Here is a 27,490-nt window from a genome sequence, read left to right as displayed (position 1 = left end):
AGTGCAAATCCTCTGTTGTATGACACTTCCTGGGGAGACATGAACAAGTGTCTACTTACCCCAAATAGGGAACCAATGGCAGACCAAAGAAGTTACCACCAATGCCCAGTTGGGCAAACCAATGTGTTTCTTGGAGCTACATATCTATGGGTGAGGTCTTACAGGAGCAAAAGTGATTCAGAGACAGCTGCATCGCCGAAAGCTCACCCTAGCCCATGGATCCTGGAAACTGCATCATCAAAAGTTCACCCTAGCCCATGAATCCTAGAAGCAGCCCCACAGGTTGGAGGGTGTCCCTTCCAGGCAGCTCAGTTTGTCTGAAAGTGTCTCTCAGCAGTCCTTATTGCTTACATATGCTTGGGAAGAGAGGGACCTAGTGTATCTGCTCAGTCTGCGGGGCTTTCTGAGCCTGCTTCACTCCCATTAGAATGAGCATCCTGTGTTAAGGGGTTTCTTTCCCAGAAGGAAGGTTTTACCTTGAGAGGATTGCTTCAGATCATACTCGTACACATCAATATGCTTATACATGCAGGTGCTATGTTGATATTTCCTCCAAATTTAGATATTATCTCTTTGGGAGAGGACGGAAAATATAATTTATTAGGCTCAGAAAACTGTAAGGAAAGCCTGGCACTTGGGAGGCAGAGACAGAGAGATTTCTGTGTGTTCAAGGTCAGCCCGCGCTGCCTAGAGAGACTCTGTCTCAAAGAAACAAACAAACAACAACAAAGAGAGAGAGAGAGAGAGAAAACTAAGGGAAAATACAAAACTCGGGAATCTGGGAAAATTACAAGAGCTGCAAGGCCTCTGTCCGAGGTTGTGTTGGCAGCAGAGAATTCCTCCAGGAGAGGAGGCTTCTGTGGCGTGCAGGGAGCGCCGAGTGTCACTGCCGAGCTTTGTGGTGAAGCACCTGCCTATGAGGCACTCGGCAGCCCCTCACCATGCTTCAGTAAACCACGAGCAGCTGACCAGGCTGTGGGAAGGCTTTTGCTGTGGGTGATAAGCAATGCAATCACGGTTCAGCTGTCCAGAAGGAAGTTACCACATTGTGTGGCATTTTACTCTTTTGGCTTTTGGGGGAGCCCACCACCCAGCTCCCAAATAAATCACACACAGTGGCTTATTCTTAGTTATGACTGCCTGCCCTTAGGTTGGCTTGTTTCTTTCCAGCTTTTCTTAATTTAAATTATCCTGACTACTGTTTGCCTCTGGACTTTTTCCTTTTCTTACTTCTGTGTATCTTACTTTCAGTCTTACTCCGGGGCTGGCTGGGTGGCTGGTTGGGGGGCTGGGTGGCTGGTTGGGGGGCTGGGGGGCTGGCCTAGTGTCCTCCTCTTTGTCTCTCATTTGCTCCTTGTTCTCCTCATTCTCAGTTCGTCTGTTTATCCTCTCTACCTGCCAGCCCCGTCTGTCCTTGCTCCTGCCTCACTATTGACCATTCATCATAAGGTGTTCTAGACAGGCACAGTAACACAGCTTCACAGAGTTAAACAAATGCAGCATAAACAAAAGTCACACACTTGAAAATAGTGTTCCCCAACATTTCCCTTTTTCTGTTCTAAACAAAAATGAAAAGTTTTCACTTTAACATAGTAAAACTGCACACAATAAGAACAATTATCAAATAAAGGTTACATTCACAGTGCACTAAATTCCAATTCATTTGTGTCTGGTAAACTTAAAGAAAATACTCCATGGGACTGGAGAGATGGCTCAGCGGTTAAGAGCACTGCCTGCTCTTCCAAAGGTCCTGAGTTCAATTCCCAGCAACCACATGGTGGCTCACAACCATCTGTAATGAGGTCTGGTGCCCTCTTCTGGCCTGTAGACAGAATACTGAGAATACTGTATATAATAAATAAATCTTTAAAAAAAAAAAAAAAGAAAAGAAAATACTCCATAATCTATCCTATCTTAGTAAATCCAAAATTTTATGCCTGACTTGTTTGCTATCATATCTAAGAAAAACTGCAACTATAACTATCTAGTCTTCAACTCCAAAGGCACCAGAAGGATATAATATTAAAGTAAACCAAAAGTGTATTGCAAACAACTCCCAAAAACTCTAGAAATGACAGAGACATCTGACGGCCTGGATGGTCACCCAAAGTTTCTTTGCAATGTTGGGGCACCCATCTTCAGCCTACAGGCCCATAGTATCTGGAAGATTTTGCAATAAAGCAGGAAATTTGAAAGACTGTCCTGCCTATTTTGGCAATGAATGTCAGTCATTTTCCTCTGTGTCCTGCAGAATGTCTGGCAGTTTCTTCTGTGAAGCGGGAGCCCTGAATGACCATCCCACCTTGTTTTGGCAAAGTTTGCAGCAGTCAATTCCCTGTGGGTTCTGCATGTCCAGTATGCATAGCACATAGTCAGCAGTCAAAGGCAAGTGCAGTTTCTTTCCTCTGTGGTTAACCTTGTCACAATGAAAATAAACTCCGTAAGGAATTTCTTCAATTTACTTCTCAGAAGTAAATTGGTGCTGCCAGGAGCAGATGTGTCTCACTGTCAAGAAAACCTTTAAATTAGCCAGGCAGTAGTGGTGTGAGCTTTAATCGCAGCACTCAGGAGACAGAGGCAGGTGGATCTCTGTGAGTTTGAGGCCAGCCTGGTCTACAAGGCACCAAAGCTACAGAGAAACCCTGTCTCAAAAAAAAAAAAAGAAAGAAAGAAAGAAAAGAAAGAAAAGAAAAAGAACAACATGTTGTAACAAAAATAAACTGTTATCAATATGCAAAATCATTTAAATAAGAGTAGAAACATATATGCAGTATATACTAACAAAAATTACCTGTAGTTTGTATCAACATACAAAAGCCCTTTTAACAAGAGTAAAAACATAAATCAGTGTAACAGAATAGACTTTGAATTTGTACCCATATACCAATGTCTGAGATTAATAGTTGTCTTTTTATCCTATATCCCTCGAAATATAACAAACATCTATGACCCACAAAATAACCAAAGACCCCTTTCCTCTTGGGAATGTGCACATTGTGTTCTTTAGTCTGCTTCCTGCTGAATGTGGGCGAAGTATTTTTAAGGTTCCAGAGAGAAAATTTGAGATAATGAAAAAGTCCTGGGAAGACCAGTTATATCCTTTGTTGATAGATATCACCTGGCAAGTTTCAGGAGGTCTCCCTTGATCAAACCAGATCCAAATCACCCTGGCACAAATCCACAGCCTCTTGTTTCCTGTGGAAACAAAAGCAAAACCTCTTCTCCAAAGCATCGCTGATTTCCACTTGACAAATACAATTTTTACTTTTTTTTTAATTCTCCCCCCCCCCCCCCAGACAAAGTTTCTCTGTGGCTTTGGTGCCTGTCCCGGAACTAGCTCTTGTAGCCTCGAACTCAGAGATCCGCCTGCCTCTGCCTCCTAGTGCTGGGATTAAAGGCGTGCGCCACCACTGCCGGGCTATTTTGACTTTTTTTTTTTTTTGGTTTTTCGAGACAGGGTTTCTCTGTGGTTTTTTTTTTAATATTTATTTATTTATTATGTATACAATATTCTGTCTGCGTGTATTCCTGGAGGCCAGACGAGGGTACCAGATCCCATTACAGATGGTTGTGAGCCACCATGTGGTTGCTGGGAATTGAACTCAGGACCCTCTGAAGAGCAGGCAATGCTTTTAACCTCTGAGCCATCTCTCCAGCCCTTCTCTGTGGTTTTGGAGCCTGTCCTGGAACTAGCTCTTGTAGACCAGGCTGGTCTCGAACTCACAGAGATCCGCCTGCCTCTGCCTCCCGAGTGCTGGGATTAAAGGCGTGCGCCACCACCGCCCGGCTCTATTTTGACTTTTTTAAAGTTAAGGCATGGGCTGGAGAGATGGCTCAGTGGTTAAGAGCATTGCCTGCTCTTCCAAAGGTCCTGAGTTCAATTCCCAGCAACCACATGGTGGCTCACAACCATCTGTAATGAGGTCTGGTGCCCTCTTCTGGCCTGCAGACATACACACAGACAGAATATTGTATACATAATAAATAAATAAATATTAAAAAAAAATAAAGTTAAGGCATTCTTAAACTATCTAGGCTGGTTTATATCCACAGCCCCTCTTTCAGTTCCGGGTCTCTCGGCAGCTGCCCTTTTCTCTTCAGCAATCAAAAAATTCACAATCAACACATACTATACAGGACCCAGACTCCCTGGGTTTCCCGTCTTTATATGGCTTTTTCCTTTCACATTACTTTTACTATCTCTTTAAAGACTTTATTATTTTTAATCTGTTTCTATATATCCATTTTCTTCTTAAGCCTACAAACATTGTAAACCACACTGGAACCTGTTTAGAGGATTTTTTCTCCGTCTGGAACTCCTTTACTGCCTATCTTTGCCTTTTTTTTTTTTTTTTGTCTGCTCGAGCAAAATTTAGACAGTCAAGCTACACCTCGATCCTCCATGTGCTCTAGCAGCTGGCTCCGCCCACTCTTGGGTAGGGTCATGAAGGCCAAGCCCACAGCTCGCAGCCAGGCCGGAGGTTCAGGTCCGTGAAGGAGAACTGCATTAAACCTGTCTAGAGTTCTGGATGGCAACGCTTGTGCTGTGGCAGGCATTTTCACTTCGATTTTTGTTCCTACTTAGTACTGGCTGCCAGCAGGCACAATCTCTTAAAGGAGCCGCATTTTTTTTTTCAGCTTCCTCAGGTTCTAGATGAATTTTTGAGCCCCAAGTTGGTACGCCAAAATGTACTGTAATGCTTTTTACTCTTTAGGCTTTTGGGGGGGCCCACCACCCAGCTCCCAAATAAATAACACACACAGAGGCTTATGCCTGGCCTCAGCTTGGCATTTTTCTTTCCAGCTTTTCTTAAATTATCCCAACTACCTTTTGCCTCTACGCTTTTTCCTTTTCTTACTTCTGTGTATCTTACTTTCAGCCTTACTCTGTGGCTGGCTGGGTGACCGACACCTAGTGTCCTGCTCTCCTTGGCTCTGTTCTTGTTCTATTCTCTCTGCCTGCCAGCCCCGCCTATCCTTGCTCCTGCCTCACTATTGGCTGTTCATCTCTTTATTAGGACCCTCAGGTGCTTTAGACAGACACAGTAACACAGCTTCACAGAGTTAAACAAGTGCAAAGACAAAAGCCGCATGCCTGAAAAGAATATTCCCCAACATTACTATGTAAGGCGCTTACATACTTGAGGGAGAGAGAGATCAGCTCCTCTGCTGAGCTCTGATGTAAGCAGAGGAAGTGGGAAAACGTGGAGGATGAGATGGGGGTGTTGGCTTGCCATTTCTTATAGAAGGTGGGCCGTAAAGGGAAAGGACAATTTGAATCTGGACTGAAGAGCTTTTCCCAGGACAAAAATCTTAGAGCCGTCAGAGAGAACCAGACAGTGAGGATGGAGAGAGACACGGGAGGGGCAGATGTCCCCTGGCATAGTCGTCGTGAAGCTGGGGTCCTCAACAGTGAGCGGCGCACTCAGTGCGGTGCAGAAGCTGGAGTAGTGAGGGAGGCTGTGAGCCTGAGTTTCTGGAATTGCTAAGGACTGTTGGCCGGGCGATGGTGGCGCACGCCTTTAATCCCAGCACTCAGGAGGCAGAGGCAGGCGGATCTCTGTGAGTTTGAGGCCAGCCTGGTCTACAAGAGCTAGTTCCAGGACAGGCTCCAAAACCACAGAGAAACCCTGTCTCGAAAAACCAAAAAAAAAAAAAAAAAAAAAAAAAAAAAAGGACTGTAAACAAGAAATGAAAGTGCTGTTCTTGGCCTGGCTGGTGAGCTGTGGGACATCTGGGAAAATGCAATCTGAGAGGCAGTGCCTTATATCACACCCACAAACCATATTATATATTTATATAATATGTAGTGATAAATATACAATATGTACGTAATATATATTTCCTTACTTAGGCTTTTTGAGACAGGGTCTCATTATGTAGCTCTGGGTGACATGATCCCTTTGGAGACCAGGCTGAAGGTCACAGAGATCTACCTGCTTCTGCTGCTTCCTGAGTGTTGCCATCAAGAGAGGATAGGTAGCTCCAGTGGGTAGGAAGGCTTACACTAGTGTGCAAACTGGGTTTATAAAGTGCTAAAGCAGTTTAAAAAAAAAATAAAAGGAAGAGAGGAAAGGTGGTGCATGCCTTAAATCCCAGCACTAGGGAGACAGAAGCAAGTGGCTCTCTGTGAGTTCAAGGCCAATATGGTCTACAAAGAGAATTTCAGACTACCTAGGAACTACAGGGCGAGACCATATTTCAAAAAAGAGTTGGGGGTGTGGTGAGCAACTTTCCCGTGGTGTAAGAAGAACTGGGCAGTACAGGTGGAAGAGGTTCGGCTCCTCCTAGAGATGGGCAGAGACATTTCCCCTGCAGTGCAGCATTCTAGGCGCGGAGACTTCGTTAGCCTGGGGCCCCATTAGCAGGCAGGTGTGTCTGAAGGAGAAGCCTGTAGCACGAGTTCTAATAGGCCTTAATAATAAAAGCCTGAAGCCGGGCAGTGGTGGCGCACGCCTTTAATCCCAGCACTTGGGAGGCAGAGGCAGGCGGATCTTTGTGAGTTCGAGACCAGCCTGGTCTACAAGAGCTAGTTCCAGGACAGGCTCCAAAACCACAGAGAAACCCTGTCTCGAAAAACCAAGAAAATAATAATAATAATAATAAAAGCCTGGAGTCAGATATCGGGGAAAATGCTGAGCGATTAGAGAGATGAAGAAGCCAAACAGCCACCTTACCTGTTCAAGGTCCCACCCTAAAGAGACCGTCTCCACCCACCTTATCACTTCCTCTCTCCGCCCAGCTGTATCACTTCCTGTCTGGTGACCTCTAGCTAGTGGTTAGCTCCGCCCTCTGATTGGCAGGCAAGCTTTATTTATACAAACAAGGTAACACCACAGGAGCCCTAGCCTGGTAGAGAGCCAGCTCTGGTAGCAGGCATGGCAACAGCAATCCTCTAGGATAAGGTCTGGTTCATGGGAAACTGAGGACCACAGAGGATTAGATGGAGATGTGTCCTCCAGCCATGCCACTGTGCCCAGCACTGCTGTTTTGATGGAGATATTTTTGTGATACATTGGTCCTTGCTAACAGTTTAAAAGTAGCTCCTTGGCCACCTAAGGCCAACCAGTAGTTCCTTGGAACAGATGGTGGGCTTTCAGAGATCTTGCTTGCCCTCTTTAGAAAGGTTTTATTATGTCATGCTAACTCTGAGTATGGTGCAGGTTTGGGAAAGGCATCTGGAAGAGTTAAAACAGCAGTTAAAGAATTTAAAGGAGATCTGGAGAGATGGCTCAGCGGTTAAGAGCACTGACTGCTCTTCTAGAGAACCCAGGTTCAATTCCCAGCACCCACAAGGGAGTTCACAACTATCTGTAACTCCAGTTCCAGGGCATCTAGCATCCTCTCACAGACATATATGCAGGCAAAATACCAATTCATATAAAAAACAAAAAATAATTTATTAAAAAAGAATTTAAAGGAAAGAATCCTTATGGGTGGTATCTTAGGGTTACTATTGCTGTGAAAAAAAAAAAACAAACAAACCAAAAAACAAAACCACCATGAACAAAAACAACTTGGGGAGGAGTTTATTTGACTTATGTATCCTGAATCACAATCCGTGGTGAGAAGTCAACGCAGGAACTCAAACCTGGCTGGAACCTGGAGGCAGGAGCTGATCTAGAGGCCACAGAGGAATGCTGCTACTCCTGTGAGATAATGCCTTTGTACGCTGTAAACATTTGTCACTCATATTGGTCTAATAAAATGCCAGTAGTTAGGCGGGAAATATAGCCGGGACAAGCAGACTAAGAGAATTCTGGGAAGAGGAAAGGCAAGAGACTCAGTCTTCAGCCAGCTGCAGAGGAAGCAAAATGAGAATGCATGACTGAGAAAAGGTTTCCAAACCGCATGGCTAAACATAGACAAGAAGTATAAATTAATTTAAGTTGCAAGAGCTAGTTAATGATAAGCCTGAGCTAGTAGGCCAAAGAGTTTATAATTAATATAAGTCTCTGTGTGTGTTTCTTTGGGACTGAACAGCCGTGGAACTGGGTGGGACAGAAGGTTCTGTCTACAGCCATTGGCTTCCTCTCCATGGCTTGCTCAGCCTGCTCTCTGATATAGCGCCCAGGGCCACCAGTCCAGGGATGGCACCACCCACAATGTGCTGGGCCCTTGCCCATCAATCATTGCTCTACAGGCCTGCCTACAGTCAGATCTTATGGAGTCATTTTCTCCACTAAGGTTCCCTCCTCTGAGCGTGTGTCAAATGGACATAAAGCAAGCCACTATGGGTAGAAAAGGACATCCCAGAAACAATAAGGTTATTAAATAATATCCCAGTGATAGATACCTCCCTATAAATTGAGGCCCCCAAACTTTTTTTTTTAATTTTTGAGACAGGGTTTCTTTGGAGTTTTTGGTGCCTGTCCTGGAACTAGCTCTTGTAGACCAGGCTGGCCTCAAACTCACAGAGATCCGCCTGTTTCTGCCTCCCGAGTGCTGGGATTAAAGATGTGCGCCATCACTGCCCGGCAAGGCCCCCAAACTTAAAGGCTATTACCTGTTGTTGGTTGCATGCCAGGATTAGACCAGTAAGATCCTATTGTTGAAGACACTGCATGCTTTGGCTATAGACATAGGGAAATCCAGCTGGGGCTACCCAGGAAGCTTCCTCTCTGACTGCAGGGATTTATAGTGCCAAAAGGCACTGTGCAATCTCTGAGGGTATAATTCTTACCACAGTCCTGCTCGGTTATAGATCCCGTGTTCTCTATTCCCAACATGCCATGGGAGATAAGCCTACAGGTACAATAGTGGCATAGCTGTTATGGATGCAACTAAGTGCTTTCTTGTGGGAGGGAACTAAGTTATGGTACTGTGAGCCTGGCAGGGATCTGGGCTACAGCGTTCTGCATTCTCAGAGGGGAAACTGCCCTTCCCCCAATGGCTACCCAGAGTCATAATAGATCAAGCTTTGAGAACAAGTGACTGCTGATGTATGATGGGCCTTTTGGCGCCATGGTCTGCTTTGGTTCATTTATACTTCTGTAACTCCTTGCTCTTGCTCCTGCGGTCTGTTGTTTACGGGTCCCCAGAAAGTCACACAACAAGACATGTTTTCTTCTCCTTTCTGACAAATGATGGATCCCCTTCTTTGGTTTTTGAGACAGAGTCTTACTGTGGATCCCTGGTTGGCCTGGAACTCACTATGTAGACAGGCTGGACTTGAACTCAGAGATCCGCCTGCCTTTGCTTCCTGAGTGCTGGGATTGAAGGTGTGTGTTCCACACGTACAGCTGAACTTACTTTCTTACAGCCGCCTCTCCAGAAGCAAGCCATTTTCCTCCCGTACTTCCCCTCTCTCTTTCCCTCCCCCGTCTCTCTGTCTCTGTCTCTCTGACTTTCTGTCTCCTGGGACAGGGTGTCATAAAACTCATGATTTTCACACCTCTGCCTCCCAGACACTGGGATTAATGGTTTTTGGCTTCTGTCCCTACTTCTTCGCTTCCTGTTCATTCCTCAGTCCACACTAATCTGGTCTTTCCTTGCTTAAATCATTTTTCCCCCAAAGGCTAAAGTTTACCAAGTGAAACAAGTGTTTCTCAGCTCTGGTCCTACCTTACCTGGCTAAGTTCTTCACTCATTCCTGTTAAAACACCGGCTGGGTGGTGGTGGCGCACACCTCTAATCTCAGCACTTGGGAGGCAGAAGCAGGCAGGCAGATCTCTGTGAGTTTGAGGCCAGCCTGATCTACACAGTGAGTTCCGGGACAGCCAGGGCTACAAAGAGAAACCCTGTCTCGAAACCACCCCCCAAAAAGTTCTACTCCCCAGGTCTCTGCCCATGGCCTCCTCACCTCTGCCCACCCCTTATGATCTTCACTGACCTGTTTTTAATTTCTTTTTCAGATTTGTCTTTGCGTGTACATGTGTGTGCATGCGGGCACGTGTATGTATGTGTGTGTGCATGAATGCAGGTGCCCTCAGGGGCCAGAGGCATTAGCTCCTCCTGGGGCTGGAGTAACAGGTGATTGTGCAATACTTGACTTGGCGCCACCAAACACGCTTGGGTCCTCTGGGAGAGCAGTCTGTGTTCTTGACCAATGGGCAGCTCTGCAGTCCCCCTAGCCACGGTTTTTTTTTTTGTGTGTGTGTGTGTGTGTGTGTAGCTCAGACTGACCTTGAGGTTGAGATCCTCCTACCTCTGCCTCCCAAGCTGCGATTACAAGTGTCTGTTACCATTCCTAGCCACACCAGCTTCTCCCTTTTCCTCTTGATTTCTTTCTTTCATGTGCATGGGCGTTTAGCCTACTTGCATGTATGTGTACTACACGTGTGCCTGGTGCCTGAGGAAGGCGGAAGAAGGCCTCAGATCCTGTGGGAAACAGTAAAGTTCTGAGTAAACATGTATTGTTGACACAGGCACAACCACGCCAGGATCTCCAGTGCCTCGGGCTCCTGGGAATGGTGAAACCTTGCCTGGGTGAGGCTCAGAAGCATGACAAAGCCTTGCTTTGGTCTAAGAACAAGTGTTTAGGACTTACTGACCATTGTGGGCAACAGTTAGCAGCTGCAGCTTCCTCCCGCAGCTGGGGACTCACTCCAAACACCCTCCTTTCCCTCAGATCTCACATTCTCCGGGAGTTTTCCAAATTAACCTTGAGCTATATTTATTTATTCCTGTGCCTCTTTATGGTGGAGCTGGGGACTGAACCCAGGTCTCACACATGCTAGGCAAACACTGTATCACTGAGAGACACTTCTCGCACATGCTAGGCAAACACTGTATCACTGAGAGACACTTCCAGCCTCAAACTGTGCATCTGCAAATGCCTTTCCCTCCTTACTGCTTTAGTTTACAATCAGTACACATTTTTTTTGTTTTGCCTTTTTTGTTTGTTTGTTTTTGTTTTTTTGAGACAGGGGTTCTTGTAGTTTGGAGCCTGTCCTGGAACTAGCTCTTGTAGACCAGGCTGGCCTCAAACTCACAGAGATCCGCCTGCCTCTTCCTCCCGAGTGTTGGGATTAAAGGTGTGTGCCACCACCGCCTGGCAGTACACAAATTTTTACAGCATTCATCATCTGCTGGAATGTCTGAGTCATCCTATAAAACACAAAGCAACGTAAACCACCAAGTGTCGCCAGTGCCCACCTCCCATCTCTAACCTTATGTCTGCGTCTGCCCAACTTGTTCTGAAGTGACAGTCACTTTACTATTGACAGCACAGCAAACTGCATTGCTTCTGGTGTGCAGCTCTCGGCTGAGAAGGCTTTTAATGCCCCCCCTTCTGTTTTTTTAAAACAAGGTTTCTCTGTGTAGCCCTGGCTGTCCTAAAACTCACTCAGTAGACCAGGCTGGCCTTGAACTCAAAAATTTTCCTGCTTCTGGCTCCCAAGTGTTTGAATTAAGGGAGTGTGCCACCACTGCCCAGCTGGACTTAGTTTTCTATGGGCAGATCCTCTTGGAAGGTCCCTTCTCTGTGGTTAGCACTGCCCGGCACACAGTTTTAGCACAGTCCCTATATTGCAACCTTCTCCTGGCTAGTCAGTGTCTTTAAACTTTTAATTCCTCTAGCGTGGGAATTTTCCTCTGCTTCAGTCAGAGGAGAATCAGCCTGAAGAGCGATGGTGGGTTCAAGTTACATCCTCAACAAATACTTGTTGAATAGACGAATTAGCGAACAAATTCAAAAGACATTGGGTCATGAGGAAAAACTTCAGATTTCCAGATGAAGAAATGAATCAGCAGTTAAGAGCACTGATGCTCTTCCAGAGGACCACAGGATTCCCAGTGTCCATGTGGATCGCAACCACCCACAACTCCAGTTCTAGGGGATCCGACGCCCTCCTCTGGCCTCTGCGGGCACTGCACTTAACATCGCCTGTCAAACACCTATATATAGAAAACAATTTAAAAATATATATATATTTAAGTTTGCCATGTCTGTTCTTTCGCAACCCCAACTTCATGGGGATCAACCCACACCTCCATGATAGCCACCCTTGGTATGAGGATGAGACAGGGGGATAGCAAGTTTGAAGCCAGCTTGGATTCAGCAAGGAGACCCGCCTTTGGCGTTCGTCTCAGGGCAGACCTTACTCAGTAAAAACTGGACAGAACTGGAAAGAAGCGCGGTCAGCACAGCGCCGGGGAGGGCCGACCCCGCAATCCTGCGAGCACTCGCGCCAGGTGACAGCTGCGCGGCAGAGGGGCGGAGCCAGCCTCTCTGGCCCCGCCCCGCCCCGTCCGCGCGCCCGCGGGCGGGCCTCCGGTCACGTGACGGCTGCGCAGGTGAGCAGCGCTTCCGGGTCGGGCTTCGGAGTCGCGGCCGGCTCCCGCTTCCACTCGCTCGGGTGCGCGGGAGACTATGGCGTCCTCCTCCGTCCCTCCCGCCACCGCACCCGCGGCTGCTGGAGGCCCCGGCCCAGGATTCGGCTTTGCCTCCAAAACCAAGAAGAAGCATTTCGTGCAGCAGAAAGTGAAGGTGTTCCGGGCCGCCGACCCGCTGGTGGGCGTGTTCCTGTGGGGCGTCGCCCACTCGGTAAGAACCGGCCCTGGACCCCAGCTCCTGCCCCTCGACCTGGGTCACCTGGGTCCGGCGTCCAAAGCTCCTCGCGCTGCCACCTCTCCCCTGCCCCGGTTCCCAGCGCACCATCCCCCGGGGTCCCTCAGGCTGTCTTCTGGTTGTAGACCCTTGTCTCTCCCTCTGTCCTTTACTCCTCCCCTAGAGTTCCATCTTCTCCACCTGAAATCCAGCTCTGTTCCTTGGACTCCTTCCTGCCGGGTTCACCCTCAGGCTACAGGGACTGGCCAGAATCCGGCTCCAGCCAGAGGGACATTAAGGGGAGTGGCTCTAAAGGGTTGTTGGTGAGGTCCGGGTGTGAGAGTGCATGAAGTGTGTTGGGTACTACTACCTGGCGAAGGAAGTAGTTGGATTTCCTCTCCACCTTGCTTTCTAGCCCCCAGTGCTTGACTTTCGAGCCTTGGCTTTGTCTGGGAATAGCTCTGAGCTTTTTTGGATCTTCTAAACCTGCTTGCCCTTTGCAGAGAAACGGCCCAGCCCTGACCCTAAGGGATGCACTCAACTCAGGACGTAACGCATATATACATTTGGTCTTAGCTGTATCCCACTGTTGGATGGAATGATGATATTTGGTGTAAATGAAGTAAATTGTCACCAAGGGAAAAGCTGAGGAGCGGTGATCCTAGGGTCCTATTTGTGAGCTTTGGAACCCCGAAAAGGACTCGGAAGGATGCAGCTTGGGAAGGAGGCCGAGGAGTCCAGTATCTTCCTAGTGAAGCGTAGCTGGTTTTCTCCTTTCTCAGCTGGGGAGTAGGAGGCCGTGGTGGGCTTCAGCTCGACGACGACTATTTTGGTTATCATGAGTGGTAGTCATGATACGGATGTGGAGGTGTAAGGGGGTGCGCAAGACTGTCGCGTTCTTTTTGTTTGTTTGTTTGTTTGTTTTTGTTTTTTCGAGACAGGGTTTCTCTATGGTTTTTGGAGCCTGTCCTGGAACTAGCTCTGTAGACCAGGCTGGCCTCGAACTCACAGAGATCCGCCTGCCTCTGCCTCCCGAGTGCTGGGATTAAAGGCGTGCGCCAATTTGTAACCAGAACATGACCCGTGGTCAGTTGGCTCCCTTTTGCCTCTGCTGCTCTCTCAGCAGTGATGTCTTGTGGGTAAGGCTAATGGGAGCAGGGCTGCTTCCCTCGAGGTCCCTTCCAGGTGACTTCCCATCCCTGTGGAACACACACAGGGGAGGGCTTTCCTTTGGTAAGACCCTCCTCATGCTCTTGAGGTAAAATACTTTAACTTCAGTGCCCCACTTCCCAGCCTGCACACACGTACCTCAAGTGTGTAGAGCGAACATATGCCTTCGCGATGATTCAGCCTGCTTAGCAGGTGGCGAGGAGGGGGCAGGAAGAGCGGTAGCTGACTTTAAGCTGGGAATCTCAAGTGGCTTTTTTTTGTTCCTTTTTTCCCTGGAGAAACATGTCCTGTCCTCCTTTCTCCCGGGGACCAGAGTGGTCGCAAGCTCTCCGGCATGTGGGATTTAGATTAGACCATTAGCTTTGCTAAATAGTGATCACGGAAGGGCAGAGAAGACGTTCATCTATCCGTTTCATAAACAGTTCATGTGCCAGACACTGTGCTAAGCATCTAAAAGTCGGGTCATTAGGATGGGCCCTTGCCCTTGAAGAGCTCAAAGCTAGGAGGAGGGACTTACGTAAGCTGGGGATTAGAGTCCCATCACAGATGAACTATTAGAGGCAGGTGGGGGGGGGCATAGTAACCCCAAGGAGAAAGAATGACTAGGTTTCTACCCTGAATTCACGGGCCGCAAGTCCTGGGGACAGAGGACAGATGCTGCCTTTGTCCTTCCTCTTGTTGGTTGACTTCCACTTAGGGGACAGACCCCTACCTAACGAGTGTGTGTACTATGACAGTGTTCATCTCCTCAGAGATCAACTAGCTCTTCTTTGACTTTCTGCCCAGGCTGGTGGGCACGTACTGCTGAGATCTGGGTCAGAGCTATCTGGAATGTTCTCCTTCTAAGGAGTTAGTTAGTCAGGGTGTAGGGACACTTTATATAGTCAGGTATTCCGTCCTGCCATTGAGACCCCCAGAGTCCCACGAACTCTCTGCACTTAAACGCCTTTTCTTTCCCCTAACAAAGCATGTAACTGTCTTGGTTTTTTTGGTTTGTTTCTTCCCTGAATTTTTTTCTAGAATTTCTCACAGCTTTAAAAATAGTCCTGATTGCTTGCAGGGCTTGCAGGATATAAAGTGGCTGTTGTGAGCATGAAGTTCCTTGGGGGTGGAGGTGTGAGGAGCCGGGTGAGGGTGGCTGGTGTCTGTACTCGGGCAGCCGATGTCTAGGCTGTTAGGAATGAGGTCTGAGCTGCTCGCTCTTGACTCTGGCCTAGGCCCAGCGTCTCACCGCCTCCCTCCTTGTGCTTTGGCTCCTCAGATCAATGAGCTCAGCCAGGTGCCTCCTCCGGTGATGTTATTGCCAGATGACTTTAAGGCTAGCTCCAAGATCAAGGTCAACAATCACCTCTTCCACAGGTCAGTGGTCTTTACCCTTCTCGGGGAAATTTAGAATGGCAGGGGGTCAATGGGACGGCTCAGCTGGTAAAGTGCCTGCTGCCAAGCCCTGGGAGAAGAATTCAATATCCTGGAGAGATGGCTCAGTGATCAAGAGCACTGCTTGCTCTTCCAAAGGTCCTGAGTTCAATTCCCAGCAACTGCATGATGGCTCACAACCATCTGTAATGAGATCTGGTGCCCTCTTCTGGCCTGCAGGCATACATGCAGACTGAGAATACTGTATACATAATAAAGAAATAAATTTAAAAAAAAAAAGAATTCAGCATCTGGAACCCACCTGGTGGGAGGAGAGAAGTGACGCACAGGCTGCCCGCTGACGTCATGAGATTTGTGGCACACATGTACCCACACTCACACAAACTAGACAGGACCCAGGCCTGGTGGAGTACGCCTTTAATTTCAGCACTCAGGAAAAAGAGGCAGGCAGATCTCTGTGACACAGTGAGACTCTTCCTCAAAAACACACACACACATGGGGGCTGGAGAGATGGCTCAGTGGTTAAGAGCATTGCCTGCTCTTCCAAAGGTCCTGAGTTCAATTCCCGGCAACCACATGGTGGCTCACAACCATCTGTAATGAGGTCTGGTGCCCTCTTCTGGCCTGCAGGCATACAAGCAAAACAGAATAATGTATACCTAATAAATAAATAAATATTTAAAAAAAAAAACACACACACACATGCATACACACACACACAGAGAACAGGAAATAGTTTTAAAATGTTAAGTGAGTTGAAGATTTTAGGTGTAGAAGCCAATTTTTACAAGTTTATAGTTTTTGCAAGTTTTATAGTCTCACATCCATTCTAAAGTAAAAGTTCTGTTTTGTGAGGAACAAACAAATAAACATCTAAAGGCCAACAGATAGCTAAGTAGGTAAGGGCTGTAGCTAACCAAGCCCAACAACCTGAATTCATTCCCTAGAACACACACACACACACACACACACACACATGTGCGTACACGTGAGCACATATAAATAAATAGATGCATGTGGTACATTAATCCCAACACTCAGGAGGCAGAGGCAGGCAGATCTCTATGAGTTCCAGGCCAGCCTGGTCTACATACCAAGCTACAGGACAGCAAGGACTCCTAAGAGAACCTGCCTTAAAAATAACCTATAAATAAATAAATGAATTTAAAAATTTGAAATGTAAATATTTCCAGAGTTACCTACGTTCTTATATGTGCACCTTTTTATCTTCTGGTCGTTCCATCAGATAAACACATTCGAATTCAGTTGCCTTTATCGTTCCCTTCTGGTAGGGATTCTGTGAAAAATAATTGAGACCTCTAATCCCCCTTTAGTACAAGATGACCATTCGAAATATCAGTAGACACTGCCAATTTTAGGATATTTCTACCAAGTAGCATTAAGAAATGCTACTGTTTGAATGCACAATAAGCCCCTGTTCTTAAACTATTTATCAGCTGCACGACCTGTCTTAGGCAGGTCACTCGGGCACTCTGAGACAGTCTTCCTTTCTATAGATTGTTAACAGTGTGTCCTGTAAAGTGCTTACGGAGCCAGTGATGGTGAGAAGACGAGGCAGGAGCATTAGGATTCAAGGCCAGCCTCTGTTGCATAACATTTCGGTTAACCCTGTCTCAAAAAAACTAAGACAACAAATAAAGTTGGGGCTGGGGAGACAGCTCAGCAGCAAAGAGCACTTGTGTAGCAGGCATTGAGACCAGAACCCTGTTACTCACTTAAAACTGGGCGTAGCTATATGTTTCCATTTTCCCAGCATTGGAGAAGACAGAGGGAAGCGGATCCTGGGAACTTGCTGGCCGCCCAGCCTATAAGAAATGCTGGGCTTTGGGTTCAATCTCAAAGCAATAAGATGGGGAGGGGCAATAGAGGAGGACACTGGACATCATCCTCTGGCCTCCATACCTGAGCACACAGGTATGTGCACCCCCCCCACATGCTTGAGCACACGCTCCACCCAAATAAAGACAATAGCTAACTAAGTAAATATGTAACAGGGTTTTGTGAGAATTAAATCAGGCAGTAGCGTGATGGTTGTAACGATTGTTTATAAAGTATAATATTTTATAAACAGCCAAGTTTCAATGAGTGTAGAGTGATTCTTTTTTCTTACTTTGAACACCTGCATTTCAGAGAAAATCTGCCCAGTCATTTCAAGTTCAAGGAATATTGTCCCCAGGTCTTCAGGAACCTCCGTGACCGATTTGGCATTGATGATCAGGACTACTTGGTGAGAACCTGTTGTGGGGTGAGGGTAGTTCCTAGCAACCAGAGAGTCTGTTGTGGGGTGAGGGTAGTTCCCAGCAACTAGAGAGTCTTTTGGACAGTTATGTTTAGAGAACCAAGAGTCTTGGTTAATACCATCGTGGGGGTGAGGGTCGTGGGCATCTTTCAAAATGTAATGAGACGGATCGAGCTGTCCTGGGGAGACAGGAGATATATATATACATTTAGAGTTTTACATTCGGCTTCATTTAGTCATGTGTGGTAACACAGTTAAGAATGCCTGCTGAATCTCTTCTCCTGGATTTCCTGCATTTTAGTTATTTATTGTGGGTACAGGTGGCTTTAGTGAATGTGTGTTTGTGGGAATCGGAGGAAACCTTTCTGGAAGTGGTTGTGTTCTTCCACCCTGTGGTCGTCAGGCTTGGGAGCCATCACGGCAGGCGCCTCTGCAGAGTTTCATCCCACTCTGAGAAGCAGTTGTTTGACCATTATCCTCCTGTCTTCTAGAAAGCGGGAAGTGCACGTGCTTACAGCCTTTCTTTGTCTCTAGGTGTCCCTTACTCGCAGCCCCCCGAGCGAAAGCGAAGGCAGTGATGGTCGATTTCTGATCTCCTATGACCGCACCCTAGTCATCAAAGAAGTGTCCAGCGAGGACATCGCGGACATGCACAGCAACCTGTCCAACTACCACCAGGTCAGCCTCTCCCCCCCCCCCTTCCTCCTCCTCCCTGCAAGCTGTGCATCTCCCCCAGAAGCGCTGGATCTTCTTTGTGAAAACTTAAGAGTTGCAGAAACACTAATAGGGCCTCTTCCTGCCTGCTTGTGTTTGATGTAGTAGAAAACGTGATGTGTCCCTTCCCATTTGGCACCCATCATCTGAAGCCACCGTTTCTTTGTTTATTTTTTGTACATGAGCTTGGAGGTCAGAGGACAACTTTGTAGAGTTGGTCATCCTTCCTTCCACCATCTGGGCTCCAGAGACCAAACCCACGCTATCATGTTTGTACCCACTGAGCCACCTCACTGGCCCCCAGGGATTGATTCTTTTTTCAGTTTATTATTATTTTATGCTTATGGGTGTTTTGCCTGCATGTATGTGTGTGTATGTGCCCGGTGCCCTCAGAGGCCTGAAGAGGGTGTCAGATCTCCTGGAACTCATTTAGGTGCTCAGAATCAGCCCAGGTCCTCTGCAAGGGCAGCCAGTGCTTTTAACTGCTGAGCCATTGCTCTAGTCCCTGATACTTTTTAAATTAAACTTTATTTTTAACCTGTGGTGGCACACACCCTTAATCTCAGCACTTAGGAGGTAGAGGTAGGTGGATCTTTGAATTCAAGGCCATCCTGGACTATGGAGTGAGTTCCAGGACAGCCAGGGCTACAGAGAAACCCTGTCTGGATAAAATATATGTGTGTTTTACATTTGATTATTTACTGGGGCTGCACACATGCCACAGTGTGCTTATGGAGGTCAGATAGCTCAGGGAGTTGGCTTTCTTCGTTTATTATCTGGGCTCCAGGGATTGAGTTCAAGCTGGCAGGCTTAGGCAAAAGCACTTGTAGCCGTGGTGCCAACCTCAGCACCAGTTTGAGTGACTAGAAGTAGAGGTTAGCTACTGGACAAGGTGGCAGAGGGCACTCTAGGCAAGGGGGTATATTTGTTAAAGCACGGAACCGTGGAAGTGTTCAGTGCTAGGAAACTGCGGGAATCCTAGTGCGGATGCCATGTGTGATGTTAGGAAAATTAAACTAGAGCCAAACTATGGAAGGGCCTGTAAGTCACAGAGAAATTCGGGCTTTAGCTGAAGGTAGTTTTCTGGGAACTGGGATGTCTAGTGTTTAGAAATGAAGGACTGGGTGTGCAGCTCACACCTAGAATATGTGAGGCCTACGTTCTGTCCTCAGTACCATAGACAGAAGAAGAGAGAGAGAGAGAAGAAGTCTAGAATGTCTCTCTGACAACATATAAGGGTAGACTGGGGGGCACTGAGAGTGGAGGTGTTGATTTTAGTGTGAGGAGAGTGAGGGGCGTCTGCAGGAGAATGCAGGGGCGCGGGAGACCCGTGAGGACGCTGGGACTCAGGGAAGAGAATGCAGGGGCATGGGAGACCCGTGAGGATGCTGTGGACTCAAGGCAAAGGAGCCTCCATACTCAGCACCACCTGTTGTCAACAATGGGAAACAGAGAAAGGAGCAGTCTTCTGGGGAAGGTAGTGTGGGTTTGGATGTGGCTTATGCAGTTCATCCTGATTTCAGATGTCCATGAGATGACTAGGCTGTGAGTTGAGAATAGACTAGGGGTGTCATTTTAGGGGTTCTACGTAAGTAAGTGCTCATTAAAACCATTCAACACCACTTAATATCATTGTGGTTTTGAAGGGAAGAATACACACACAAATAAATAAAAATAAAATCTTTCTTAAAAATACAAATTTTCTCCAGGTGAGGTGGCACACACCTTTGATCCCAGCACTCAGGAAGCAGAGGCAGGCGGATCTCTGAGAGTTCGAAGCCAGCCTGGTGTACAGAGTGAGTTCCAGCCAGAGCTTTTACACAGAGAAATCCTGTCTCAAAAAAAAACCAAAAATACGGGCTGGAGAGATGGCTAGGTGGCTAAGAGCACTGCCTGCTCTTCCAAAGGTCCTGAGTTCAATTCCCATCGACCACATGGTGGCTCACAACCATATGTAATGAGATATGGTACCTTCTTATGGCCTGCAGGCATACATGCAGACAAAATTCTGAGACTACTGTACACAAAACAAACAAACAAACAACAAATAAATAAATAAATAGAAACCAAAAATACATAAATATAAAATAAAATACAAATTTTAAGGGACAAGTAAAGTGCCCATGAAGGAGACTAAGTGGGGGTAGACACTGTGGATTTAAAGTGTGGGTGGGCAGTGTTGATTATTAATGCCTCGAGTACAACCAGAAAGGATTTAAGGACAGGAGGCTTCCAGAGGAGAGAGGGTAAAGGAGAGGCTGAGGATCGGGTGCACAGCTGGAATAATCCCCGCCGGAGCAGACAGCTGAAGAGTTGAGGGTTGAATTGGATTTCAGCAATTTAGGGTATTTCCATGAATAAGGGCTTATTTATTGCTTCTGATTTTTTTAAATAAAAAATTTTTGGGACACAGGCATTGGTGGCGCACGCCTTTAATCCCAGCACTTGGGAGGCAGAGACAGGTGGATCTCTGTGAGTTCGAGACCAGCCTGGTCTACAAGAGCTAGTTCCAGGACAGGCTCCAAAGCTACAGAGAAACCCTGTCTTGAAAAACCAAAACCAAACAAACAAATTTTGTGTATGGTGTTTTGCCTGCTTATATGTCTATGTACCACATGTATGCCTGCTGCCCTTGGAGGCCAGAAGAGTAGATCATATCAGATCCCCTGGAACTGGAGTTACAGACCGTTACAGAACTGGAGTTCTGACCATGTGGGTTCTGGGAATCGAACCTGTTTGTCCTCCGGAAAAACAGCCAGTGCTCCTCATTACTGAGCCACCCCTGCAGCTCTCTGTTGGTTGCTTTTCCAAGGTTATCTTTTAAGGCAGAGAGAGGTTTTGTTTAGTTTGAGACAGGGTCCCGTGTTCCCCAGGGTGGCTCTGAACCGTGTAGCTGAGGATGACACTGATCCTCTGGATTCCACCTCCATTGCTGGAACTGTAGGATGTGAGTACCACACTAGCCCTCTGCTGGCTGAGCTCTAGCCCCAGCCCAAGAAGTGTGCTTTAACTAGGGGACAAACACAGAACCAGGGGTACGGTGGTACTGTACCACTCAGCTATACTTCTGGCCCTGAAGTACAGCTTCTCTTCTATTGAGATGGGTTTTCAGGATGGCCTTAAATTTATACCCCTCTCTCCTCAACCCCCCACATTCTGGAATTGCAGACATGTAGCACCAAACCCAGATGACGAATTTAAACTGTGGGCTGGAAATGTAGTTTATCTGGTGTAGCATTTGCCTGGTGTGCACAAAAACCAGCACCATATAAACCAGGCAGAGTGGCACATGCCTGTCATCCTGGCATTCAGGAGGTGGAGGCGGGAGGTTCAGAATTTCAATGTTATCCTTGACTATATAGTAAGTTTGAGACCAGCCTGGGCTACCTGAGACCCTGTGTCAGAAAGAAAATCAAAGAATTCAAATTGCAAACCTGGTTCCTATAATACCAGCCTTAGAGGATGGAGAGGCTGCTTGTTAGTTTCCCAACTTCCCTGACTCAAAATAATCACACAGAAACTATATTATTTAGATCACTGTTTGTCAGTCACTTAAGCATATTGCTAGCTAGCTCTTATAAATTAATCCAGTTCTATTAATCTGTATATCACCATGTGGCTGTGGTACAGGTAAAGTTCTGTCCAGAGCTACATGGCTTCTCTCTGACTCTGCCTACTCTCTCTCTATATATCTCTTCCAGCCTGGCTATATTCTGTTAAGCCATTGGCCGAAAGCAGCTTCTTTATTAACCAATAAAAGCAACACATACACAAAAGGACTTCCCACACCAGAGAGGGGAGGACCAAGTGCTTATTTCAGTTTAGTAATTTAACAATTACTAATAATTTATTGTTGTATCTTATGTGTATGGGTGTTTTGCTCCCATGTATATTTGTGTACCAAATATATACCTGATGCCTAAAGAGGCCATAAAAGACCTTTTGATCCCCTGGAACCTTATAGGGGTCTTACAGGTGGTTGTGAACCACCATGTGGGTGCTGGGAATTGAACCCTGGTCCTCTTGAAGATCCATCTCTTCACCCCAAGTGTTTAAGGTCAGCTTACTTGAGGCCAGCCTGGTGACATCTGACTTGACTTAGGAAACAAAACAAAAATGTTCTGGAGAGATGGCTCACTGGGGAAGAACACTTCCTGTTCCCCCAGAGCATCGGAACTCTGGTGATGGCAAGTGGCTCACAGCTGTCTGTAACTCTAGTTCCAAGGGGTTTCTTGGCCTCCTGGGGCATTCATGCAGACACAGAAATAGAAAAGTAAAGCATGTGATGGCGCGTGCCTTAAATCTCAGCATCTTTTATTTTTCTTTTTGGTTTTTCAAGACAGGGTTTCTCTGTAGCTTTGGAGCCTTTCCTGGAACTAGTTCTTGTAGGCCAGGCTGGCCTCGAACTCAAAGAGATCTGCCTGCCTCTGCCTCCTGAGTGTGCCACCACCGCCCAGCTAATCTCAGCATCTTTGAGTTCAAAGCAGATCTGCGAGTTTGAGGCCAGCTTGATCTACACAGCGAGTTCTAAAACAGCCAGGGTATTGAAACCATATTTCTTTTTTTTTTTTTTTTTTTTTTTTCTTTTTGGTTTTTCGAGACAGGGTTTCTCTGTGGTTTTGGAGCCTGTCCTGGAACTAGCTCTTGTAGACCAGGCTGGTCTCGAACTCACAGAGATCCGCCTGCCTCTGCCTCCCGAGTGCTGGGATTAAAGGCGTGCGCCACCACCGCCCGGCTTGAAACCATATTTCAAAAAACCAAAAAAAAAAAAAAAATGTTTATTTTTTAAAAAAATCAGAATTAGGGCTGGAGAGATGGCTCAGTGGTTAAGAGCATTGCCTGCTCTTCCAAAGGTCCTGAGTTCAATTCCCAGCAACCACATGGTGGCTCACAACCATCTGTAAAGAGGTCTGGCGCCCTCTTCTGGCCTTCAGGCATACAGACAGAATATTGTATACATAATAAATAAATTAAAAAAAAAATCAGAATTAATTGCAAGTCTCCTTGTAGACATGTTATAGGAACCTAGCCCACCAAGAAGCATTGGTTTAAATAAAATCATTTCATCAATAATCTAAGTTTAATTCTGGTTCTGTGACACTTACACAGAGTCTAAAATAAGAATAACAATACCTGGGGGGCTGGAGAGACAGCTCAGCAGTCAGGAGCACTTAGCTGTTCTCCTAATGGACAGTGGTTCAATTCCCAGCACCCATATGGCAGCTTACAACTGTCTGTAACTCCAGCTCCAGGAGATCTGACACCTTCACACCAATGCACATAAAATAAATTTAAATGAGTTATTAAAAAAGAATCTCCCAAAAGTGGTAAATCTTGAGAAAAAAAAAAGAGTAACAATGTCTACCTTCCTCTTGAAAAATGATAAAGGTAACCAGGCAAAGCGGCTCATTCCTATAATCATAATGCTCAGAAGCTGGAGACAGACCCACCCCAGCCTGAGACTCATGTCCGACAGCAAAGGAACAGCAGAGGTGAAATGTGCTTTAAAATTACGAGAGAATTGTAAATAGAAGAAATCAGGCAGGGCTTCAGAGGCTGGGTGACCAGGACTGTTTTTAGGGAGTTGCCGTGCTTAGATTCCTGTCCCTGAGCTGTTTGTGTGTCCTAGCATCTGTCCTTATTCCTTCCTCTCGTTTTCTTCCCTAGTACATAGTGAAGTGTCATGGCAACACGCTTCTGCCCCAGTTCCTGGGCATGTACCGAGTCAGTGTAGAAAATGAGGACAGCTACATGCTTGTCATGCGAAATATGTTTAGTCATCGTCTTCCTGTGCACAGGAAATATGACCTCAAGGTAAGAACAGGATAACCTGGGCTAAAGGAAAGGGAAGAGTTGGGAGGGCCCTGGGTGACTGCCGCTAAAGGAGTAACATAGATTTGACTGCTCACCTTAGGGACTTCTAAGTCTGTGGTCTCTCTCTCCTCAGGGCTCGCTAGTGTCCCGGGAAGCCAGCGATAAGGAAAAGGTAATATTCTGTGTAGGTGACACTGGATAGGGGTGGGTCAGATAAAGAGGCAGTTGTCCTGATGAATACAGGTCGCCAGCTGTTTGTTCTTACCGTACCTTAAACTGCTGGAAGGAAAAGAGATACTGAACTACTGATCTGGGGAGCAGCAGGGGTGGCTCATAGCTAACATTGCCTATTCTGTGTTGAAGGTTCGGGGATGGGGGTACCAGGTGTGAAGGGCAAAATGCTCATCTCCCTCTCTCACTCTGAGCTCTTGTGCTCAAGTAGCTGTCTTTACTGAAGAAGGAGGAAGAAAAGTCAGTCTGGAGGGTATTGACTGCAGTCCATGAGCAGATAGTGGTGGGCGTGATGGCGGAGTCCAGGCTAAGCCTCTGAGCGAGAGAGTCCTGGGTGGGGCAGGGTTCTCTGAGACCTTGGGTAAGAGGTATATTCTCTCTTCTAGGTTAAAGAACTGCCTACTCTTAAGGATATGGACTTCCTCAACAAGAACCAGAAAGTGTATATTGGTGAAGAAGAGAAGAAAGTATTTCTGGAGAAGCTGAAGCGCGATGTGGAGGTAAGGATTGGGGTGCTTCCAAGTGCCTTACTTAGTAAAAGAAGAAGAAATGCCTATTGTTTTTGTCTTCCATTCATAGTACAAGGTTTTTCTTGACTTTATTTTTGGGTTCTCTGAATGGAAGGTTGCGGATGAAATAGGAAAAATCCCTAGTGGTGGGGCAGTGAGTGGGATGGGGCACGAATTCGTGGTGGTGTTCCGTGACCTCACTTTGTACGCTCCTTTCCCAGGGGGGCCCAAAGATCCAAGGAAGGACACATGTGGGTGGTAGCTGGAGCTGGGTGGGAAATCTGGGGTTTCTGATTGGTTCGTGGGTCTCAGTTTCTAGTTCAGCTGAAGATCATGGACTACAGCCTTCTGCTGGGCATCCACGACATCATCCGGGGCTCTGAGCCAGAGGAGGAGGGGCCCGCACGGGAGGACGAGTCGGAGTGGGATGGAGACTGTAACCTGGCTGGACCTCCTGCTCTGGTGGGCTCCTATGGCACCTCCCCTGAGGGCATCGGAGGCTACATCCATTCCCACCGGCCCCTGGGCCCAGGAGAGTTTGAGTCCTTCATCGATGTCTATGCCATCCGGAGTGCTGAGGGTGAGAAAGACCCTGGAAATGTTAAGGGGGATGGTGGGAGTCCTTGGGGGACAGAGACCAGGGTGGTGGATGGAGAAGCTAATTAGCTTTTCACAACAAAACTTGCTCCAGGGGGAAAGGAATTGGACTGTCTGTGCCCTGTCCTCATTGCTTTCTCTCTCCCCGGGGCCCCCAGAAGGAGGTGTATTTCATAGGTCTCATTGACCCCTGTCTTCATTGCTTCTCTCTCCCCAGGACCCCCCAGAAGGTGGTGTATTTCATGGGTCTCATTGACCCCTGTCTTCATTGCTTCTCTCTTCCCAGGGGCCCCCCAGAAGGAGGTGTATTTCATGGGTCTCATTGACATTCTAACACAGTATGATGCCAAGAAGAAAGCGGCTCATGCAGCCAAAACTGTCAAGCATGGGGTGAGAGTTCCCCTAAGCCTTTCCTTTCTTGGCCTGACTCTGGAAAGAGAGCCTCTAGTGTCAGAGGAGCAGCTGAAGGAGGATGGAAGTGGGGAAGGTGGCGGGCACCTCACATATTGTTCCTTATTTCTTCTCACAGGCGGGGGCAGAGATCTCGACTGTCCATCCTGAGCAGTATGCTAAGCGATTCCTGGATTTTATTGCCAACATCTTTGCCTAAGAGCCTGCCTGACTCCGTGGTATTTGCTGCTTTATGTTGAAGGTGGCGGGTTCTGAGAGTCTTGGGGGAGCTGAATTTGGCTACTACTCCTTCTCTTCTTTGCTAAATTCAGGCTGCAGGCTCCTTCCATCCAAATCATTCCATCTTGGCGGATAGGCTTTTCCTGCCCGAGAAATACACTCTCCTTTCTCCCTTATCTGCTTTCCTGCCCGCTCTCCCTGCTCCCAGTAAGTCCTCTTGCTTCATTAGAGTGTTGTTGTGACTCTCCTAAGTGCCTTGATCTTTGAAAAGTATCTTGTTTCTATGAAATAGGAGGAGCTGGGGGTAGGGGTTGTTTGCCATCCTCGGGACCTGACTGGACAGTGGACGTGACTCAAGCAACTACCTGGACGCACTTTGCTGTGTGGAAGAAACTGAATGTCAGGATTTTGCTGATACCTTTATAGGGCTCTTTGTGGCATGCTTCCTTCCTGTAGGCCCCGGAATGGAGGGCTTTCAGGAAACTTCAGATGTGGGTGCAGGCATTCACACATGGACAACCTGGCCTGGAGGTGAGGTGGGCAGTGGTCAGCAGGCTGGCACCTCACAGAGGCAGCACCTAAGTGGACTTTTGTGACTATACAGAGAATGGAGACGGTCCCTGTCATCACCGACTGCTGCTCATTTTCTTCCTCCACCCCACCTCACTGTGACCTGTACCCATGTACGTGGCCAGCAGTGCCCAAACGTAGGGGCAGGTGTGGGGCCTCTGCTGCTGCACCTCCAGGAACCTTGCACCTTCTCTGGGGGTGGAGCCTTCGGAGGGGGGGGCATCGGAGGCTGGGCGGACAGGTCCGAGTGCAAGGTTCATTCCCTATTGAAGTTTTCCTTCTTCCTGTCCAGTTACTCCCAAGGTCCCTTTCTAGCTCCGTGTGGGAATTTCCATAATTTCAAGAGGTTAGACATCTTGAGTATGGGAGCATCCCCAGTCCCTGGACGTAGGGACCTAGCACACTTTGTCCCCTCTTCTCAAACACTCTCTCTAGTTGGATTTGTTATTCTGTTCCCTTCTGCCCCATCTTTCACTGCTAATGTGTCTCCCAGGGGACAGATGGCCTCTTTGTCATCTTCACTTCCCACCCCCAGAGAGGAGTCAGAGCCATAACTCAATCACCCAGTCCCTTCCAAAGATAGCTGAGTTAGTGCGTGATATCCTCAGAATGGAGAGGAGCTCTGGCATGGCAGCTCATGCCCGTACAACCCAGCACTCAGGAGGCTGTGGCAGAGTTAGTGAGAGTTCAAGGCTAGCGTGGGCAGCCTGGGCTACAGAGTGAGACATGGTCTCAGGAAAACTCAAAAAAAAAAATATATGGGTTTGAGCACTGGAGATTATAACTCAGTTGGTAGAGTGCTTGCCTAGCATGTACAAAGCTCTGGGTTCCATCCCCAGCCTTGTAAACCAGGTGTGGTGGTGCACACCTATAATCTTAGCCCTGGGAGATGAAGGCAAGGGGGATCAGGTATTCAAGGTCATCCACAGCAGCATAGCTTGGCTGAGGCCAGCCAAGGATACAGGAGACTGTCTTGGGGAAAAAGATGATGAGATAGATTGTCTTTGTCTCTGCCCAGAGCCTTCGGAACCAAGACAGACCTCCACACTCTGGGGGTGGGGGTAGGGGTGGGCAGTGCTGTGTAGCTGGCCTGACCAGTCAGTCTCATAAGCCATGAAGGTCCTCAG

At 47.3% G+C, this 27,490-nt stretch overlaps 1 protein-coding gene across 4 annotated transcripts; it reads left to right on the top strand.

The window, feature by feature from the left end:
- Positions 1-12,238: 12,238 nt before the first annotated feature.
- Pip4k2c (phosphatidylinositol-5-phosphate 4-kinase type 2 gamma) lies at positions 12,239-27,104 on the top strand. Of its 4 annotated transcripts, none has more exons than XR_005975646.1 (11): positions 12,239-12,487; positions 14,922-15,019; positions 17,190-17,286; positions 17,833-17,976; positions 23,680-23,826; positions 23,960-23,998; positions 24,444-24,557; positions 24,879-25,146; positions 25,450-25,553; positions 25,693-26,000; positions 26,086-27,104. XR_005975646.1 is itself a non-coding variant. In XM_041664802.1 (11 exons), the coding sequence occupies exons 1-10, from the start codon at positions 12,314-12,316 to the stop codon at positions 25,771-25,773; spliced, it is 1,266 nt and encodes a 421-aa protein (XP_041520736.1). In that variant the 5' UTR covers positions 12,239-12,313; the 3' UTR covers positions 25,774-25,792; positions 26,086-27,104. The 4 variants fall into 4 exon arrangements, 3 of the variants coding, with proteins under 3 accessions (XP_041520736.1, XP_041520722.1, XP_041520743.1); XM_041664802.1 differs by having other exon boundaries at positions 25,693-25,792; XM_041664809.1 differs by adding an exon at positions 12,675-12,813 and having other exon boundaries at positions 12,365-12,487; positions 25,693-27,104.
- Positions 27,105-27,490: the final 386 nt, after the last annotated feature.

The sequence above is a fragment of the Microtus oregoni genome, unplaced genomic scaffold (genome assembly GCF_018167655.1).
Source record: "Microtus oregoni isolate MIOR12 unplaced genomic scaffold, Mior012 000001F_ref0000356, whole genome shotgun sequence".
Lineage (NCBI taxonomy): Eukaryota > Metazoa > Chordata > Mammalia > Rodentia > Cricetidae > Microtus > Microtus oregoni.
The sequence above is the reverse complement of the archived record's forward strand: the minus strand, read 5'-3'. Positions and strand labels throughout refer to the sequence as shown.